Genomic DNA, 21,639 nt, shown 5'->3' with positions numbered 1-21,639 from the left:
GCTTTCTACTGTCTGGCTACATGTTCAAAACAATACAAATAAACATACAGCTGCAACATGTCATTGTTTTTGTTTATTTTCAAGTCAGTAATCTCTCTCATTATAAAGACTGTGTTATTAAACATGGCTTGTTTACATTATCATAAGTTCACAACATGTGACATTTATTGCATACCAGAACGAATGAGACAGAAAAATATTTGCACGGTAGAACAGTAAGGATAAAGAAAATGTTTATGAAGGGACAGAAAAAACATAGAAAACTGCTTTATCTTTATATACAAATCGCAACGCACAAAATATTACATTTAAGTACACTTTAAAAACAATTTAAACCAATGAAATATCAAAGTTCCTGCAATGCATACAGGTTCAGCCTAATTTGTCCAGGAGAAGCTGAATGTCTTCTTGACCATGATATATTCGTTTAAGCCCTCTGGGAAGATACCGGCAAGATGACAGATTCAAGTACTTCAGAGCTGGTGTCTGGGTTATTAGTAACCTGTGAAACAATAATAAATGATACCAGAACTTATCCAAATCTACTGAAATATAAGAAAAGCCTTGTACTGTCTATTATGTTTATAAGCTCTTCTCTACCAGTTTGAATGGGTGGTGAGTCTTCTGGCAGGCACTATATGCATGTGTGCAACTACAAAGGTAATCATTACCTGAGTGCAGATGAAGTGATTTTTGTACCACTGAGGTTCAGGGAGCGAAACAAATCAACTCCAGCACCATGTGCAAGATATCCCATCGCAATCTCCATATCTTCCTCTGAAAATGGCTGGTTGGCCAAATCAAGCTCCCTGAGGGTGCTGCCCCATTTCTGGGCAAGCATGTGTACGCCTTTCTTGGATGCTACCATGGTATTGCTATTGAAGTACAGGCCCCAAAATAGACACTCCAGTTCTACAAACAAATTAAGGGAAAGCAGTACATTATTGCATCCCTAAAATTCATAGGTATGACCAAATCCATCCACATTGTAAATTATAACAATAAAAATAGGGGAACCATGAAAAATAGCTCTTCAAACCATGTGTTATTCATAGCCATGTGTGGCTTAAGTATTACATTTTCACTACTGTGTTGTGTTAGGTACATAAATGTTTCCTCGATTGTTATTTCAAAATCAAAACTTACTCTCAAAAGGCAGAGCGTAGAGGCCAGTGGCTGTGATGCGGGAGGCACCACGCAGGTCTAGCACACGCAGGTGGGGGGAGCCATGCAGTACATTGTTCAGGTCACTGTCCGTCATGAAAGAGTGAGAGGAAGTGGCAATGCACAGCTCCTCTAGCATGGGAAAACCGGATGTTGAACTGGGCGTGTTGCGGATCATTTTAGGAACTGGAGTGACATTCATCAATCTAAAAGTCTAAATTATAAAATCATTTAAAAGAGAAAAAAAAGTAATATTATTTTATACTATAATAATATGTACTAACATTTTAATAAATTTGCATTCTACAACATCATTGTTAATAACACTTAGAGCAGGGATGGGCAACTTTGGTCCAGGAGGGCCACAGTCCTGCAGAGTTGAGCTCTGATGAACCTGATAAAAACTCACGTGCTTGTAGCTTTCTAGTAATCACGAAGACATTGATTAGGTTCAAGTGACCCTCAAGTGACTTTGTTTAGGGTTTGAGCTAAACTTAGCAGGACAGTGGTCGTCAAGGAATGAAGTTGCCTATCCCTGACTTACAGGAAATCCAGGGTTGTTGCACATTTTTTAAAGTAAAACTTAAAATGAAGACCTTTTTAAGACCTGAAGAAATAAATATGAATACTGTACATTAGGAATGTGTACTATTGACAAAAATTATATCTGCATTTTCAAAGGTTTTACTGATAAAAATAATAGCTTGTGTGCAGTCACATGGTTCTGATGACATATGAAATTCTGATGGGAGGGCAAGAAGTAGAAATCTGAATGGACGAGTTGGAGGAAAGTCAGTACTGTGCTGGTTTAGAAAGGTATAAACAGAAATATCACAACATATGTTGGACGTGACTTATTTTATGAAGAGGAGCGATTTTTCTAGAAAGTTGAAAGACTTGCCTGCCATCAAGGTGGCAGATATAGAGAATGTGAAGCCGCTGTCACGCTGTGTTGAGTTATAGTATGGTTTGTTTATATTGCACTGCATTTCTGCTAGTGAGTATTTTGGTTTTCTGTCATGATTGTAAAAAAATGTCACCATTGTAGTTCATTCATGCAAAATCAAGAATTGCTACAGAAACTCTATTATCGTTATTATCTCTATTACATTATCGTTCAGGGAGAAAACTGGACAATTTAATATGCTTTTCTGCCTTTTCTGCATGTAAAAAGACTAAGGGAAGCAGGTTGAGGAGGTGATGGGAAAACAGCAGAGAGCAAATCTAGTAATAACGTCAATGATTAAACCCACTCCCTATCAGTGGGATAAATCAAAAAAAGTGTATTTGAAAGGTCTGTATTTTCATCTGAATTTGACCCTACAAATCTCCTCCGTGGCCATATGGGAAAGTGACAAAAATAAAACTTCAGTTACATTTACACCTTTCCAAAAAAAATTGGATTGACTTCTGTCAGCTTGTTGAACTAAAATTTTGACATTTTTTATTTGGGAATATACACCATATGACTGAAGCAACAGCAACAATTGCCCAGCGCATGACACTGTTTTCATGGTAACCAGATCAACATTGTGAACGGAATTCAACAAAACTTCAGTTAAAGCATCAAATGATCATGCAATGTGATAAAATAGCTTCTCTTCCCTGCAAATGATGAATGTGAATATTTAGTCGAATAAATCAAACAAAAAAAGTTATATAGGTATCCGTATTAATATCAGTATCAGCAGATGCGAAACACCTTTTAAAGTAAAATTTTTTGAAAATTCTGTAAACAATAAAAGCTCCTGGTTTCTCATTTTGATTGATTTGAGCAACTGTAAACGATGCAAAACATAGGCATTTTGACTTTCAGATAGCGTTTTATGTAGAAAATTGCTTCCTGCCCTCCATCTGAATTTCGTGCCACCACGTGACGGCATGTTAGCCTGGCTCCGCCCTCCTACGTACTTCCACTCAATTTTCATTTTCCTTCAATACTTCATCTGGGATTGCAATATATTCTCTGGTTTTCTCCGGTCAAATTTTAACCGGTCCAATCAGCGAACAGAGGGAGTGGCTTAGAACGATGGCTCAGGGCAGAACCAATAGTTTTAAACTTCAACAGAGTACCCGCCTTCAAGGAAGTTAATAATTTGTTCGATTTATATAGCACTTTTCAAGGCACTCAAAGCGCTTTACATTGAAGGGGGGGGGCATCCACCTGGATGATGCGACGGCAGCCATATTGCGCCAGAACGCTCACCACACACCAGCTAATTGGTGGGGATGAGACCGAGTGATGAAGCCAAACTTTAACACTTGTCAATGGAGAGTGGCTAGACTGTGTAAACTCAGCCTGATCTGCCGGCGATTTGATTTCGCCTTGCAACTCAGTCTGCAAACTGTACAAAATTATTTCTACTGCTTCTGTTAAAGTTTTGCGGGAACCAATCACAGACTTGCTTATCCACCTGGGGTTTTATTGGCGGTTTTAACATGATGACGGATAGAGAAGCGATGGGACGTTCCCCGTTGATCACGCCTCTCGTGGTCTGATTGGTTGAAGGGCTATCCAATTGCATACAGAGTCATTTAAATAATGCTTGTTTATCACACCTCATGTGCAGTAGAAAATACAGAGCAGACTCCCAGACCAATGTTCAATTTTAAACTGAGCTCGGTCTGAGGATAGCCAGACAAGAGAGTGACTAGACTTTCCATACAAATGAAATGTACGAGAGTATAGGGCTATAGTAATAACACAGTATAGGGCTGTTACCAGTCAAACACAATCATTATCAACCATCTGGAGACATCTGAAAAACAAATCCATCTTTGCAGTGCAGAGTTGACATATTTAAATATTAACATTTTAATTAAAAAGTGCTTTAAATATTAAACTTAAAATACCAGTAAGCGGTATCAAGTCCCTTGCTGATTTTGGAACCGCGTACTAAGTGTTGGGTGTAATTAATTACCAAGTAATCTAATTGCTTTTCCCTTTAAAAAGTAAAGTAAGGGGTTACACTTAATGTTTCTGTAATTTAATTATTTACTTCTGATGCACAGTAATTGCATTAAATACTCTATAAACTATACACCAATTATATAAAATAGGGTTTTTTTAATGTAACCTTCCGTTTTACTTTATTTGAATGGTCCCTTTAACACATTCTGATGACTGAGTAACATTCCACCTAACTCTCATTAGAGTGTTAGTAGAGTATTAATAGATCGGTAGGGTTAGAATAAGTTGACATGTTCTTGTAAAGTTATTTTTATTCAGTAGTCTGTTAGGGGACCATCACAATAAAATGTTAGCAGATATTAAGCAGAGAGTCAACTAATAGTCTAATGAGAGTTAGTTGACATGTAGTTGCAAAAGTTACTTATAGTGACTATAATATAGTCAACCGAATGTTCAGAATGGACCATCAAAATAAAGTGTTACCTAACCTTCTCCCTATATTATTTACTCAATATACATACTTATATTGTTTATTTGAAATAATCAAATGCCGTTTTGTGTCTATCCTTGTATTGTTCAACTGGACGAGGTTGATATGGGATTTAAAGTAATCAGTAACAAGCACTCCAATAGTGTTTTAGAAAGTATTTAGTACAGTTAATCTAATTACACTGTTGAAGATGTATGTACTAGTAATGAATTACTTTTTAGAGTATTGCCAAAACTTTTGGGGCTTTTTATTTAGAAAACAAAAAGATTCTATCGACAAAGTCAAATGAAATGCAAAAAAACCCCCGATCTGTTCAAATGGCTGATTCATTCAGGAACGACATTCAGGAATGACATTCAGGAATCATTCAGGAATTATTGGCTGCATCCAAAAACTTGGCTTGGCAGCTGGCTTGTTCAACAGTTCAATGATCTACAGGAAAACAGAGCAAGCTTTGGCGAGAACTTATGTTTTTACAGCAGTAAATTCTTGCTAGAAATGACACCGGAAGTGTAAAAATGTACATTTACACAAACTGACCAGCAACTGCTACTTTCAGATATTTCTTTTTATAGCTCAATTGTCACCAAATGGAATACATATGATTGGATTCGGATGTGCTTGATGCCTTCCTATCATAAAATGCATCCCCTGAAGGCAGCATTTTTAAGTTTTCAGATGTACCCATTGAATGGGTCATTGAATCAATTAAACTGACTTGTTAAAAATGTGGATTCAGTCAGTAACGAACCACCACTAAGTGTTGCTCGGAGAAGTTATTCTGCTGTGGTTTCATTTTGAGTTTTTGTGGTGAAATAAAGGAAAAACAAATAATATTTGGTTTAAAATGTAACTCACAATGTTAACTTATTATTTAACTGTTGTTTAAATAAATATTGGATTTGCAATCAGACTTGTGTGATGTTAAATATAAGGTAAAAAATGCGTGTGTATCTTGAATTTTGGTGGCATATATATCTGCATACATCGAGGAGTGAAAGTGTGAGTGACAACTCATGTCAGCTCGCACACCATTAAAACAATAATTACGATATCAGAGACAATACATATTGCACACACTTACACATAAAGAATGAGCTTAAATTTACACATTTTCTTCTAGCTTTGCACTAAATGTGCATGACTAAAATACCATAAATGCCACGAATTGTCACGTGAAAAGTACTTTTTTTTTTCAAATTAGTTTTAATTTGTTGTAGTATTAAATTATATCCAAGTCACAGAAACGTAAGACGTCCCTTAAATCAAATGTAATACTTTAAGGATCTGAGGGAACCCTGAATGTGTCAGACATTTCTAGAACAACAAACAGTAACTGTGCACTCAATTGAGAAAATACCGCACCTCATGTGCACTACTTTTTCTTGTATATCGATTTGGTTTGTGTGCATGTACATGAAGATCACAACACATTTTATTTGAATACCTGAAGTTTAGGGCATCCAATCTGCAAAGCCTGAATACAGATGGGAAGCTGGCAGTATCCTCCATCTAATTTAGTATTGATCTCCAGAAGCCTGAGCTCAGGACAGCAACCTTTCTTTAAATTCAGAAACATTTCTCTCATCAGAAACAAACAGACATACAGCAAAAACTTAGGTCACATAAAGGAAAAAAAGATTTATATTAACTTACAGACAAAGTACTGAGCAGTTTGTCACTCTTGGTGCTGTGTGTGAAGTAAATTTTCTTTATTTGGTTGCCATACGTCTCAAGGAAGGACACCAGACCATCAACATTAAACTAAATTTAAAAAAGGACACAAAACAGGTGTAAGGGTTAGCTTAGCATGTAGCGCATGGGTGTCCAATCCTGCTCCTGGAGGGCCACTGTCCTGCAAAGTTTAGCTCCAACCCCAATTAAACACAACTGTACCAGCTAATTAAAGGTGCACTATGTAGTATTTTTGCAGTAAATATCCAAAAACCACTAGGCCGGTGTATATATTTTGTTAAGTTGAGTACCTACAATATCCCAGATGTTTCCAACTATTTGTAAATTGTGAGAAAATTGCTATTTTAACTAAGGACAGGGACGTTTCAGCATTGCATTTGAGGGAGTCGCCTGTCAATTGCGTCATATCTGCGCTACCCTGGGTTTCGGCTTTTATTTGGCAGGAGCGCTTTACTCTTAGCAGTGTGAACAAGTGAACGCACGGATTAACGTCATAACATCGTTTTAAACACACTTAAATGTATCTAATATGATAAACAGAGCAGCATTACCTCAAAATCATAACCGGAAGAGCAGATCTGTGCAGGCGCCCGGCGACTGTGTCCCGTCCCGTCATAATAAAAGTCCCGGTATTCGCGAGGCGGGTATTTGTTTAACAATCGCTCCAGCAGCTGTGATCAGGTCCATAACACTCAGTCCTGCTCTACTTTAGACTACAGTAACGTTAATAACCGCATGCATGAACGTGATTTCTGCCCGAGTCCTATTTTCCACCGGCTGTGATGAGAAGACCACATCTCCCAAGATGCTGCGCTCACACTTTGCGTCATTAAACTACGCATTTGTTTTGAATAGGCGCCCTCCAGTGGACGGAAAGTTCCAAAGTGCACCTTTAAGGCATACTAGAAACTTTAGCAGGTTTGTTGAGGCAAGCTGGAGCTAAACTCTGCAGGACCGTGGCCCTCCAGAACCGACTTTGGACACCCCTGATTGTAGTGGATCAGGAAACATGATCCATAAAGTAAAAAGAAAGAATGGATGTGGCATACTACTATAATGGACAAAAAACACTCCAAGGGTCACATTCTTAAATGAAAAGTTCACATTAAAAAGAAAATTCAAAACCCTACATTTGTTTTGCCTGATTTGTTTTGTGATTCGTCCAATTCCACCACTTCTGAAGGAAGTTGAAATCACTTTTTGACCACATTGTGCTTGTAACACAAGCATATGAACAACAGTGAATTACTGACTACTAACTTGCCAATCAAAAAAACGAAGCTTAAACAAAGGGATTTAGAAAATCGGATACATATACATGCAAAAAAACATATTTTGGGATAAACTGTTTTAGGAGAATGTTGCACTTTATCAACATGCAGTTAATGACACAATTATGTAACATGGTCAAAGGATACGCAATAGGTGTGTTCAACTTCAACTTGATGTGACAAATCCGTGTATGACCTGCGTCTGCTCTCTAATCGTTCTCACGGCACTTTGATGTCATGATACACAGATCGGTCTGCTTGAAGTCAAACACACCTATTGAAACGTCACTACCAGGTGTAAACAGCAATGCGTTTTGACTGACCACTTGTGAATAGATCACCAGAAACATATCTTTAAGGGTTAGTTCACCCAAAATGAAAATTCTGTCATTAATTACTCACCCTCATGTCGTTCAGCACCCGTAAGACCAAAATGAAGATATTTTTGTTGAAATCTGATGGCTCGGAATGGCCTCAATGACATTTCCTCTCTCAAGACCCATAAAAGGCACTAAAGACGTTGTTACAAAGCACTACAGTGATTCTACATAAATTTTAATAAGCTATGAGAATAGTTTTTGTTTAAAAAAACAACAAACTAAATAACGACTTATAAAGTGGTGAAAGATTTCAAAACACTGCGTCCTAAAGCAGGATTTGGATCGCATGTCAAACCGCCAAAATGCTGAAATCACGTGACTTTGACCATCCGAACCACTGATTCGATACACTGATTCATAACGGTTCACAGTTTCAGGACGCGGTTTTTTAAATAGGCCATCACTATAAAAGTTATTTTAATGGATTTTTTTGCACACAAAAACTATTCTCGTGGCTTAATAAAATTATTGTAGAGCCACTGTAGTGAGATGGGCTTTTGAACGACGTCTTTAGTGCCTTTTATGGGTCTTGAGAGAGGAAATGATATTGCGGCCATTGGAGGCCTTTCTGAGCCATCGGATTTCAACAAAAATACTGTAATTTGTGTTCCGAAGATGAACGAAGGTCTTACGAGTGTCAATGACATGAGGGTAAGTAATTAATGACAGAATTTTCATTTTTTGGTGAACTAACACTTTAATACCAGATGAAAAAGTAGAAATGTTGTCTATACTGAGAATACTGGTCACTCTTTTCCATGTATTTGAAGCTTTTTGAAGCTTTGAAGCTTTTCAAAGATGAAAAATAAACCATCATAAAGAAGTCCATAAAAAATTCTGTTCCAGAGAATAAAGTTAGCCATACAGGTTTGGAATAACATGAGGGTGATTCAAATGTTCATTTTTGGTGAGAGTTTCTTGAAATTGAAGTAAGCAATAATAGAATTACATACAAACCTCTGAGTGTTGCACATTTATAATCTCTAATGAACGACAGTCAGCGCCAAGGCTTTGGAAGGCTGTTTCTGTCATTCCCGTGCAGTAAGACAGCTTGAGCGAATGAAGATTTGGGCATGATTGTGAAACTTTCTAGAAAAACAGAGCACAGACCCTGATTATGTATTATACAAAACAACAGTCCCAAAACTTGATCAGAAACAGATTTACATACCAGAAACAAAATTCCAAAGCAGATTAATTATTATTACCTGAATAACATAGTCAACCTGTTTTTTCCAGTGGCAAAGAGAGAATTCTCTCAGCTGAGACAATCTGCAAGAAATGGAAACAACAAAACTTGATGAACAATGCTATGCAATGTCAAACATGAAAAAAAAAATGTCTTCAATAAATTCCTCCAGGTTATAAAAAACAACAACATACTTTTATTTGGTTCAACCACTGACCTGTTTTCTGCTAGCCAGTCTATAGTGTTCCTAATCTTCTGTTCTGTCCCAGGTAACTGAGTCTTACCGGGTTCAATCCAGCAGTAGCCAATTGACACACTGCGCCACAGGACTGGAGAGGATGCAGCTCCATTCCACAGATGGCAAACCCTGCCAACCCTTTTAAAGACAGCAAATAGTATCTGTAGCAAATTATAAAGGCTGAACAGAAAATTAATAGCACAAATAGGGTGTACGGTTCTTACCTGCACAGAAAAGGAACGGCTCCGTCCTGGTGAATTGCAAACTGAAAGATTTTCACCAGGACCTCTATCGGCAAACTCTGACCCCAGTGGTCAAAACTATCAGCATTCATGCTCAAGCCAACATTTTTATCAGCAGTTTCTTCTGTGATCTTGGGGACTTTTACTGGTGCTTTTTTAGTTTTGTTTGTAGAGGTTTTACTCTTGCCTTTTTTGTTTCCTTTTTTTTTCTTACATCCCTTACGCTTGGGCTTCCATATACTGTCACCACTGCTTATATTTGATATAATCAAAAGCATGTCCTCTCCCTCCTGAATGGTGTAATTTGGTCTCACAGTTCGCTTGACAGTCTTTCTCTTTTTCTTTTTCTTTTTGTCATCCTTGGGAGAATCAGCTTTCCTTTTCAAAAGTCTTTTTGCTTTTGCAGGTGCACTCTGTGATGTCCCAGCTCTGCTGGACTGAGTGCTTGACATTCCAGCAGAAGAAGCCTGGAGTGACTCTGACTCTGTGGTCGAGTTGGAAGCCTGCATTATTCTGCTTTTTTCCTTTCTTTTCTCTGCAACTATTCCTTAAAAATCGTTATATTTATTAAATTTTAAAAAGTTGTACATCAGTAGTCAGGTCCTCGCTGAAAATCTGGACAATACATACAAATGTATTCAGTGTTTACAGCACCATTACTGAAACATTATCGAAGTAACGCCTTGCTCCTTTGTTGTTATTATCCGAGCCCCATGATGCACTAGCTTTGGTCAATGAATATCGTCGTCATATCCGCTTTCATACAAAGCTGTAAGAGTCTCTGCCTGTTTAGTGCTTAGCATGTCCACTCTCGCTATTTTTATTAATTCATTTATTTATTTTTTATGTTGCATAACATGCGTTCATAAAAAAAAGAGGATGACACACACTGTTTCAATATGCTGATGCGGACATAACACAAACGTAATATATATAAAAAAATATACGCCAACTCTTATCACGGCTAAAGTTTTACAAATTAGGTCTGATTTTTTGTCCAACTCGGACTGAACCTGATTCGAGAGTCAACAACATTAAACCGAGAACACATTTATTTTTTCAATATTGATATTTCCAAATTATGAACGCAATAACTGACTTATCTTCATGTTTTATGTGGCGAATCACTGCTGCAACAAAGCACATACATTTAAATTTTGTTCATAAAAATTAATTTAAAGAATAAACTAAACAACGATACGTACGCCTGAGAGAAATAATAAACTGTTATAAATAATAAATTAGCGGAAACGATGTTTTATGTGGCCGTTTTAGCCATACACTGTTTACTGTTTTAATAGCCATAGACAGTAAGGTTTTAGAAGAATGCAGAGCCTTAGCGAAAGATCCATCTATGGCTCTGGAAGAATGAAGGGGAATGTCCAATTAAAGACTCCTCAAATGCACACGTGACTCAACAGGGAAGTCCGTGATGTAGAGTGGACGCTCCTCCGTTTACATGAAAATTATTACCAAAACGGAATCCCCAACTCTCCACTCACTGCAAAGGACTCAGAAACACGCTACACAGAACACCTACTACAAAGCAAATAATTCCGTCGTAGCACAATACATCGGTGAGTTCATTTTGAGATTACACACCTAAGCATTACTATCGTTGTCTATTCAATACATGCATTGCCCTTGGTACATTTTTGTACGCTAATTAAAGTTTTAAATATGTTTACTAAATAACGTTGTTTAAATGTCTTATCAATGGCAATCTTCCACAGAAAGGCCAATTCAATCTTTTTTTACAGTCTATGAATTTAACACAGACAGCATGTTTTCAAACTTCACGATACGACGCATTGATGCATTCTCGCGCGCCAAAGAGAACAATCCACGAAGAATTAAAACATTATTTGCAGCCCCCTAGCACTTATTATTTTCTTAAATAGTCCAACCAAAATACCCAAAATAAATATGTATTCAATAATAGCAAGAAATCGATGATAGTACGTCACTTTCTTATGAAATGCAGTCGCGTGAGCAAATGGGGCGTAAACATTTTGTTCCTTGATTATTTAACAAATAACTCGCCCAGTTGACTTGACCTTTATGCTAGTAAAGCTAGCAGTGATGCAACTGAACTTTTGCACCATTCTTTTACTACTATTTTTGTCCGATGATTTTTGTGACATTCATTCATTTGTTTCTCTTTTTGTGTGACATGAGCAGCTGGTTATTGTCATAATTTACAAAAGAAACTATAGATACTATCGTTAGTATGAATATTTTCACGACTGTAAAATAATGGTGAATTTTATATATATATATATATATATATATATATATATATATATATATATATATATATATATATATATATATAATTTTCTGTTGATAGCACTGGCTAATTCCAAGTTACCATAAACGGATGTGTCTTGTAAATCTAAGGACTGAAAAGGCAGAAGATGATTATTTATTTTTATAATAGTTTAAACTATTGTAACCCTGTAATACCAATGGAAAATAGATTGTCTCAGACAGGTGAAAGGATAATATTTGTTGCATGGTCAAAGGGATAGTTCAATCAAAAATAAAAACATGCCCATGATTTACTGACCCTCAAGTCATCCTAGGTGTATATGACATTCTTCTTTCAGACAAATACATTTAGAGTTATATTAAAGCAAATGAATGTCTCTTTCAAGCTTTATAATGGCAGTGAATGGCTGGTTATGTTTTGAAGTCCTTGAAAGTGCATCTAGCCATCATAAAAGTAATCCACAAGGCTTAATAAAGGCATTCTGAAGCATAGCAATACGTTTGTGAAAGAAAACTATCTGTAAAACTTTACTAAACTGTAATCTCTAACTTCCGTCTTGTCGTACGTGCCTTCACGAGAGACTGGCATTCCAGCTTATGACGTAGGATGCTCCAGTGGTAATATGCTAGTTACCAATTTTTTTGGTGAACTATCCCTTAAAGATCAACTGTGGACTAGCATGCACTAGTTGTTATTACTAAAACATTTATCTGGCCTTTATTTGGAAGTGTACTCGCCGGATGGTTTAAAAAACAAGCCAAGCCACTTTGATGTTCAACTATGGAGGACCTGCAAGACTTTGGTTCTTCTAGTGCGAGTGCCAAGACCATTGCTGCTGAGCTCAGTGAGTACCACTTTTTTAACTATCTGCCTTCTTACATTTGTAAACTCATATAATATACAAATGTCCTATACATATTGCATATGTTAAATGTACATGTTATATAAATATAAATAAAATAATAATAGTTTTGTTTTCATGTCATGCAGAGGATGACTTTTACTCCAAGCTCGTTGACGACTACCTTGGTGCTCATTACGGAGAGCTGTTGGAGTTGGATGAAAAGCCCTGGAAAAACCTCATGTTGGTCCAGATTGGGCTCATGAGAGAGGAGCAAGATCTTTCATGGGTTGATTTAATACAATGGCTCCAAAAGATTATCCCAATGTTTCAGTCTGCTGATTTCCGAAGCCTGATTGAGAGAAACACCACGACAGCTTTAAGCTTAACTGGAGAGGCCAGACAAAATTTTCTAGAGGCGGAAGTCAACTTCGAATTTGTTGGACCTATATGTGATAGTATCGGAATCGGAAGAAGAGATTTACTTGAAATGTCTGATTTTTCTGATCGTGCAAAATTAACAGCTCTCACAAATGGTCTAATTCTTGAATTGACTAACTTTATTTCACGAGAGAAGTTAGACCCGGTCGTCTTAGTGTCTTGGATTCGTAACTTTGAGCCTTTATTTTGTTATGATGGCAAGATCCAAAAAGCCTACAGGATCCTAAGAGCTAATCTCAAGAATTTCCGAATACAGTACCGGAACAATCAGAGGAGCCGAAAGCGTAGTCGTGGATTGCTGGATGAGTTTCTTCAGAGTCCATTTGATATTGCTCCTGAAAGGGATGCTGATGATGTTGAATACAGAAGGGTGACAATGGTCAAAGCACATCTAAGGAAGAAACGGAGCATTTCAGTGCATAAACCAACCACTGAGGTCAAGGAGGAAGATGAACCCATTGATATTTTGCGGACAGATGCCACTGTAAAAGCTCAGTTTCAGCGTGAACCAAAGCAAACACCTCATGTGATCAGTGTTAAAAGGGAACAGAGATCACAGAGCCATCAAACATTGATACAGCCACTAGAAGATGACTCAAAAAGTGACACGGGCGACAATGTAACGCTTCTTGATATCTCTGTGCTGTCCTGGCAAAAGATTTCAGACGTGTATGGAGGAAAGAACGAAGCTGCTAAGGTGGCATCAATGGATCTACTTCGGAATCACTTCTCAGCAATGCTGAAGGAAGATGCCAACCTTAGATCTCTCGATGAAAAAGTCAAAGAAAGCGCTCATCCATTAGTGCCACCTTTGAATTTCCTGCGTTACATGTGCCAGTTCCTTTACGAACTTATCGATGTTATTGAGCAGCAAATTATTTCTTTCGGAAGAGATCTCGTGAACACCACAGGCGAGAAACTGGGTCGCGACAAGCACCCCAGATTTCAGAGTTTTCTCAACTTCGATGAGAGCCCCGTGACTCGTTACATTCACATGGCTTCTGAAATGTTATGTCCAAGTGAGGAGACCAACCCAAACTACCGCAGGCACTGGCTTGCCTTTTGCCTCGAGAGAAAGAACCCTTCCAGATTACCTATAAACCAGTCGAATCGTGTCATCAACTACTTTGAGGCAGCTGCCGGACTCATTCACCATCATGAAGATGTTGTTCTTTTTGTATCTGACCTGCAGCTTCTGAATGAAAAATCGAATATCCTGGTGGAGAGCGTCAATGCTGATGCAAATGACGAGGCTTTGCAGGCGCTGGTCTGTGTGGTCGCTGTTGTCTACCTTAAAGTCTTAGGACCCTTTTGGCAGCTTCTGAAGAGTGATGGAGAGTATCCTCTCTTCAGTAGGTACATCCTTTGCCTGCACGACAAGCTCTTGGAATGGTCGCAGGATGCCAGTAGCCTTTTGCAACCAGAAGCTTTTTTGAACGTGTTCTTACAGGTTCCAATGCAAGAGGGGACTTTTGAAGGAGTTTTCGGATTTTGCCGCGCTATTGCGGAAAACCAGTACGGTACTCTCATGAGAGCTTGTCTACAGAGGATGATGAAAGCCCTCGCCGCGGTACTGGAGGACAATCTCAAAGATTTTCTACCTGGCGGTGAGTACTGCAAAGATCAGCCTGTGGATATAGCTGTTCAAATGGCAGACTGCACATTTTCACAGCTGATGGGCGAATACCCCTTCGGTCACAGGTACCCTTATGGGAAAAACAGGCCTGATAAAACTCCCAGTCAAGCCAAAGGTTGCGCTTCCGAAGAGACAGAAAAAGAACCTGCTGCTTCCCGAAAGTCGCAAGATGAACCTACATCACCAGCCAAAACCATTCAAAAGCAGCAACAAGCATCAAAACGCCACTCCATCTTTGAAGGAGCAAATCTCAATGCTGCAAAAAAAATGAAGGCCTCTAGACTAAAGCAAAAAGCTCAGGATCACATTTATAAGAAAATGATTGTCGGAGCGGTTTCAAAATATGGCGGCCCATGTAAAAGCAAGCAAGATGTTGAACGATTGCTTACAAAACTACAAGGTGCAAGCCATGCACATACACGTGAAGTCATTCGCTGTGAGCTGAACTACCAAAAGAGCATCTTGGGTTCCAAAGACAAAAAGCTCAATCACATTGGTTTCTCTTTGAATGACATGGTTGCTACACTAAAGGACATCTTGCCAAATGAGAGAGTTACAGTCACATCAGCAGGTGAAAATGTGCTTGAGCACACAGAGATTCAAGAGATGCTGACGCAAACAACATCCTCAGACCCTCAAAGCACAGGTACTGGTCCGCAAGGTCAACAAAGGTCTGCCAGTAATATTGATATAAAGAAAAGACAAGTTTTTGGCCCTTGTTTCAGGGAGAACTTTGAGTTTCTTTGATTGTTTTAAATGCTACTGAACATATTCCACTTGCATTAGTTTCCTGACTTTATTTTTCTGCATATGGATAAGATCTGTATTCTCAAATGGTTTGTTATTTACTAGCTTGTTCTCTTATACTTCAGATATTGCATTCCCCCCCCCCCCCTTATTAATATCGAAATAGTTCATTCTATGTTTTTTGCTACATTACAAAATAAAAAAGCTTTTTGAAACATACTTGTCCGGATTTTTTTTTTTAAACAATACAACTATTACTACTTCAACCAATAAAAAATAGTAATGTATTATTATTGATAAAGTAGTACAACATTATTATATTTATATTGTATACTCTGGTATATAGAATGGTATATATTTATATAACTTTATTTATATAAATAATATAAATGTTTGGTATCGCTATGGAATGTTAATCAAAAATGTACTCTGTTCACACGGATGCATTAACCCTTGTGCATTCATTTAAAAAAAGTTACACATAGGTTCATAGAGGACAAAAATGTCCAAAACACTCATAAAAAAATAATCTTAGTAGCACAGACTTTAATTTGGTCTCATTTTAAAGAAGACCCGTGGCAGATTATTGTTGAAGTCAATAAAGTTTAAAAAGTGAAAGTTTATGAAAATGAGTTATGAATAATATTTAATAAAAAAATATATATGTTTTTAAAAACATGTTGAGTTCTAAAACAAAAAAAAACAAAAAAATCGTGAATCTAAAAAAGCTGTGTTTCAATTTTGAGGTTGATATCTCAAAAAATGAGCTCTCAGCATGATTTTGTTTGGGCGCAGTGCCAACTTTTCCCCATTAAATGCCAGCAAAACTCTGGTGCACAGCGGTTGGATTTGTGATTTGCAGTTGGGTTTTTCTCTCATATATTACAAGCGCACACCTACACACAATTTTTTTTTATTACATACATACACACCACACTCTGACATCCATACCAACACACCCACACAGTTATAGCTGCATAATTTATCAAATTAGCTTTAAACTATGCATGAACAAAAAACAGGAATAAAGTAAGTATTTGCTTTATACGCCAAACCTGAAAAAATGGCACCATCTAGTAAAAAATAGTAAAAATTTACATTTTGAAGCCTTGGCAACAGAATAAAAGCCTATTAACAAAGATTGCATAATTTTATAGTTAAATGGCAATGGGATTAAAAATAGCAGTTTCAATGTGGACATTTTTGTCCTAAAGGCCCTAAGTGTGAGTATTTTGTGTACCTAGTGCAAAATAGTTTTTTTTTTTGTTAAAGGAAATACACACCAGTGGCTAATTTTATGCAGGTAGCATTACCACAGGCAAAGTTATAAAATTTAATTTTTAATGACTTTTTCTAAATATATATATATATATATATATATATATATATATATATATATATATATATATATATATATATATTTAAATGATGGTTTTTAAACTTTCTGTTCAGTAATCCTCCTCTTGCAGTAAACTAAAGTTCTGTTCGGTATCGCAGCTTGAGAGGTCTACATTTAATTGTCCTTTTTACATAAAATGTTTAAAATGAAAGCAATCTCGTTGTTGTTGCTCTCTACACATACTACACTGTGATGAATTCTGTAAAGGTTCTGTAATTTTTTTTCCCATGGGTACTTAGATGTGTGCAAATGTATTATATAATAGAATTATATGGACTCCTTATAATTGGTTTCCTTTTGGAGTCTCAAATAATCCTTGAAGCTCGCAGACAATACAGTTTTGTGTACTGTCTACTTTGATTATAGCAAATTATGACAAAATTAATGTGTTTAATAAGATAAATGGTGACTGCATAATAAGGTGCGATTAATAGCACTTTTTAAGCAATTATGCAATAATCGCAACACAGGTGCGATTAATCACGATTAAAAAAATATAATCTATTGACAGCCCTTATACATACACACTCACAAATACAAACAAGCACCAACACAAACATGCACACAGTGCATCCATAAAGTATCTGCAGCATTTCACTTTTTCCACATTTTTTGTTACAGCCTTATTTCAAAATGGATTAAATTATTTCTTTTTTCCTCAGTTCTACAAACAATGTCATGGAAATAATGGCAATACGAAAGAAGTTTGTTTGAAATCTTAGCAAATGTATTAAAAAAGCAAAAACATTTTTTTTAAAAAAATCACATGTACATATGTATTCACAGCCTTTGCTTCTGTGCTTATTTGAAGCATCTTTGGCACCAATTACAGCCTCAAGTATTTTTAAGTATGATGATACAAGCTTGGGATACCTATTTTTGGGCATTTTTTCCCCATTCTTTTTTTGCAGGACCTCTCAAGCTCCATCAGGTTGGAAGGGGAGCATCGGTGCACAGACATTTTTAATTTTTTTCCTCCAGAGATGTTTAATCAGGTTCAAGTCTGGGCTTTGGCTTGGTCACTCGTGTGTTTTATTTTTTTAAATAAATTTGCAAAGATTTCAAACAAACTTCTTTCATGTCATTATGGGGTATTGTTTGTAGAATTAAGGAAAAATTATTTCATTTCATTTTGGAATAAGGCTGTAACAATTTTTTTTGGAAAAGGTAAAGCGCTGGGAATACTTTCTGGATGCACTATAATGGGTTAATGTGTTTTATGTGTTCATATTTTATTTAAAATTAAAATGGTAAATATATAGTTTAGCTCGTTGAAAGTGAATACTGGGTTTAAGTGAACACTGATCATTTAGCACTGACAACTAAACAAGCATTTCAGGGATGATCATGACTGAGGAAGTGAAAAGTCTTTAATAAGTTTGAATTCAACCCAGATCAAATGACACATTAGCTTGGGAAATTGGTTTAATAGTAAAACTGTTGCTATATTCTGCAATCTTTTTCTTTTCTCAAGAAATAGGTGTTAGAAACATGCAATATTCTAACATATCCGTGCCCTTTTCCTAGACATAAATGGCAGATACATGGTGGGATCATGCCATCATTACACACATTTTGGTGGCCCTGTTTGGAATGGGCTCCTGGATCTCTGTGAACTCATTATGGGTTGAGCTGCCGGTTGTTGTAGGCGTCCTACCTGAAGGTAATTGCTATTTTAAACTTGTACCATTGTAGCTTATTTTAATAAAACTTTAATGTGCCCCACAGCTGTACCTAGTAGATGCTTTGTTCATTATCTTGACAACAGTGGAAATTAAAACATGCCCTTTCTTTATAGGGTGGAACCTGCCAGCCTATCTTTCAGTGCTGATAGCATTTGGGAATTTGGGTCCAGTGGCTGTCACTTTAACCCACCACTTTGCTCCAGGACAGCTAAATGAACGTGTGATCATCCACGTCATACAAGTGCTAGCGGTGGTTGCAGCCGTGTTTCTTGCGCTCTTTTGGTCCCAGGTGGCCACGGTCGCTGGAGAGTCGAGGTCTGTCCCGTTCCTGCTGCTTACTTTTGTACTGTCATTTGTCTGCTGCACGTCCAATGTCACCTTCTTACCCTTCATGTTTCGTTACCCCTCGCAATACATCCGGACGTTCTTTGTCGGACAGGGTCTTGGCGCACTCTTTCCCTGTGTAGTCGCTTTGGGTCAGGGTGTAGGGAAACTAGAGTGTGTTGAGACGTCCAATGGCACAAAGCCCAACTATCTTAAAGAAAACTTCCCAGTCCAAAACTTCTTTTGGTTCTTGTCCGTGATGCTGGCATTTTCGGCCCTCTGTTTTCTAGCTCTGACGTACAGAGTAGTCGCTCAGACTGCAGCAGAGGAAGTTCCAAAGACTGAGCAGGAAACAGGGAAATCGGACTTGGAGACACACCCTTTACAAAACGGAGATTCGCCAGTTTCTGAGGAACAAGTTGAAGTTGAAAAGCGGGAACCTGTTGTGACCTTCTGGACGTCACGGAATGTCTATCTGCTCCTGTTGCTGGGAATTTCCAATGCTCTGACCAACGGCGTGCTGCCGTCCGTGCAGAGTTTCTCCTGCCTGCCTTATGGCACCATGACCTTTCACCTCTCTGTCATCTTGGGCAACATTGCAAACCCTCTGGCCTGCTTTGTGGCCATGTTTGTCCTACTTAGGTAAGTGAGTTAAAGTCATTGAATTTTATGATGTGCATAACAGTACTGTTAAAAAATGTTGTGTTCCTGTTCTTCAAATTTATTACAGGTCCAGTGTTGGTCTTGGTATGATGTCACTAGGAGGTGGCATTTTTGCAGCCTATCTCATGGCCTTGGCTGCCCTGAGCCCCTGTCCACCACTTTTAGGAAGTCAGTCTGGAGTCGCTCTAGTGGTTAGTAACTGTCTCTCATTACTGGGTTGAAGAGGAACTCACTTAGACTGAATCTTTAAAATGTTGAAAGTGTTCTTTTCTACACCACTGAAATATCACATGCAAATACCACATGTAAAAGTGGTGCAACTTTTTAGTGAATTTGCCACGCATGGGGTTTCATGGTGATTATTGTTTCATCTGTAAAGATCTGATAAAAAAAGAGTCAAAAGTAATCCTAAACCTTAAAATCTGGGTCATTATAGCAATATAATGGGGATAGAAACCCGTCGGAGACAACTATGAAAGTCTGGAGCAACTATGTGCATAATTGTTAAATTGTTTAAAACAAGATTTAAAATAATATCAAATAAAATTAGGTAATATAATTAATTATTATGCCAACATTATAATATAATGTTATAATATTTAATATTCTAAATAAATGTTTTCAAGAGTAAATGACAATGTTCCACAGATGCTGTCAACATTAGCTCTATTTTGCCTAGAATATTCCTTGATTTTTTTTGCTTTGTTTGTAAATTGACACACACACACACACACACACACACACACACACACACACACACACACACACACACACACACACACACACACACACACACACACACACAAATATCCTGACCATAGTCTCCAATTCGTTCACCACACATAATAGTTTATCTGTTCAGTGATTATATGAAAATGTTGAATTTTTTTAATGTAATACTTTCACCATTTAGATCATATCGTCGGTCATCTTCACTGGCCTGTTCTCTTACCTGAAGGTGGTAGTTGGGACTCTTCTTCATGAAGCAGGACATGCAGCTCTGCTCTGGTGTGGAGTCTTCATCCAGGCTGGCTCTCTTATTGGAGCCTTTACAATGTTCCCTTTAGTCAGTGTGTACCAAGTCTTTCAGCGAGCCGAGGACTGCACTGATGTCTGCAGTTGATATTTCAACATCTGAGTTGACGTTCACCCAATGCCTTATAGAACAGGTATCACTTCATGTGGGAATCTACAATGGAAATACGTGGCACAACTGGTGCCTTCACAGGACATTTTAAGAGCTGTAAACAGAGCTCCACTTGATCACTTTGCATATATTTCTGTTACCTGATGGAACATGGAGAATATGAAATGAGTCTTTGAATGTGTGTGTGAACATCTCGAACACCTCAATCTAGATTATTGAAAGATTGTATACATGCACTAAGACGAGACAAGGCATTTGTGGTTGGAAATTAATTGATATTTTCTTGATTTGGATCTAGACACAAATGTGTACCTCTGCTGAATATCAAGTTGTTTATCTGGAAAATGTTAGTTTTAATGTACAAACGTAATATTTAAATATAATATCTACAAGAAGTCATACCTGTAATATCTGCCATGTGGGATGCTGCCATGTTTTACTTTTTTTTAGTTAGATCATTTTAGATGAAGGCCAGTATTTTAATTAATATTAATATCATGGATTCTCCAGCTGTTGTCATCACTTACTGTATTTATTATTATTATTATTTTTATATCCTTGAAATAATGCAGAATGCAGAAATGTGGTAGGCCTATGTTTTATCATTTTTACATTTAGCATTAATTATTCTTGGCAGTAATTGAGCTCCAACTGCATTCCTGACATCAAAAATAAAAGCCTTTATTAAAAACCTGTTACTACCCACATGGAAAGAACCTATATAAACATATATGTTTTAATATAGGATTTGATATAGGTTTTTAATATATGTGACATATATAAAATTGGCCGTTTTCCTATATTATATGTACATATATGTACATATATGCACACATATGTATATATATGCACATATATGTACATATATGCACTTATATGTGTGCATATATGCACCTATATGTTC

General features: G+C 37.2%; 2 protein-coding genes across 3 annotated transcripts; one reads left to right on the top strand and one right to left on the bottom strand.

Annotated features, from left to right (window-relative positions):
• Positions 1–58: 58 nt before the first annotated feature.
• fbxl6 (F-box and leucine-rich repeat protein 6) lies at positions 59–10,369 on the bottom strand. The gene is made up of 9 exons (XM_067426711.1): positions 9,563–10,369; positions 9,318–9,476; positions 9,120–9,183; positions 8,869–9,000; positions 6,222–6,329; positions 6,013–6,126; positions 1,147–1,378; positions 672–912; positions 59–502 (listed from the first exon to the last, which is right to left on the bottom strand). Exons 1-9 carry the CDS (start codon positions 10,087–10,089, stop codon positions 373–375), a joined length of 1,707 nt encoding a protein of 568 aa, XP_067282812.1. The 5' UTR covers positions 10,090–10,369; the 3' UTR covers positions 59–372.
• A 569-nt stretch (positions 10,370–10,938) lies between these two features.
• slc52a2 (solute carrier family 52 member 2) lies at positions 10,939–21,430 on the top strand. Of its 2 annotated transcripts, XM_067425440.1 has the most exons (5): positions 10,939–11,157; positions 18,444–18,579; positions 18,715–19,567; positions 19,656–19,779; positions 20,502–21,430. In XM_067425440.1, exons 2-5 carry the CDS (start codon positions 18,450–18,452, stop codon positions 20,709–20,711), a joined length of 1,317 nt encoding a protein of 438 aa, XP_067281541.1. In that variant the 5' UTR covers positions 10,939–11,157; positions 18,444–18,449; the 3' UTR covers positions 20,712–21,430. The 2 variants fall into 2 exon arrangements, with proteins under 2 accessions (XP_067281541.1, XP_067281540.1); XM_067425439.1 differs by lacking the exons at positions 18,444–18,579; positions 18,715–19,567; positions 19,656–19,779; positions 20,502–21,430 and adding exons at positions 12,581–12,696; positions 12,843–15,714.
• The last annotated feature ends 209 nt before the right edge of the window (positions 21,431–21,639 follow it).

The sequence above is a fragment of the Pseudorasbora parva genome, chromosome 19 (genome assembly GCF_024679245.1).
Source record: "Pseudorasbora parva isolate DD20220531a chromosome 19, ASM2467924v1, whole genome shotgun sequence".
In the NCBI taxonomy this organism is placed as follows: Eukaryota; Metazoa; Chordata; class Actinopteri; order Cypriniformes; family Gobionidae; genus Pseudorasbora; species Pseudorasbora parva.
The sequence above is the reverse complement of the archived record's forward strand: the minus strand, read 5'-3'. Positions and strand labels throughout refer to the sequence as shown.

Coding starts and splice junctions, on each gene's coding strand:
- fbxl6 (XM_067426711.1), bottom strand. CDS start 10,089: ATGCAGGCTTCCAACTCGACCACAGAGTCAGAGTCACTCCAGGCTTCT. Junction 9,184..9,317: donor GACTGGCTAGCAGAAAACAG/GTCAGTGGTTGA, acceptor CATTTCTTGCAG/ATTGTCTCAGCTGAGAGAAT. Junction 1,379..6,012: donor TTGGATGCCCTAAACTTCAG/GTATTCAAATAA, acceptor TTTATAATTTAG/ACTTTTAGATTGATGAATGT.
- slc52a2 (XM_067425439.1), top strand. CDS start 12,633: ATGGAGGACCTGCAAGACTTTGGTTCTTCTAGTGCGAGTGCCAAGACC. Junction 12,697..12,842: donor GACCATTGCTGCTGAGCTCA/GTGAGTACCACT, acceptor CATGTCATGCAG/AGGATGACTTTTACTCCAAG.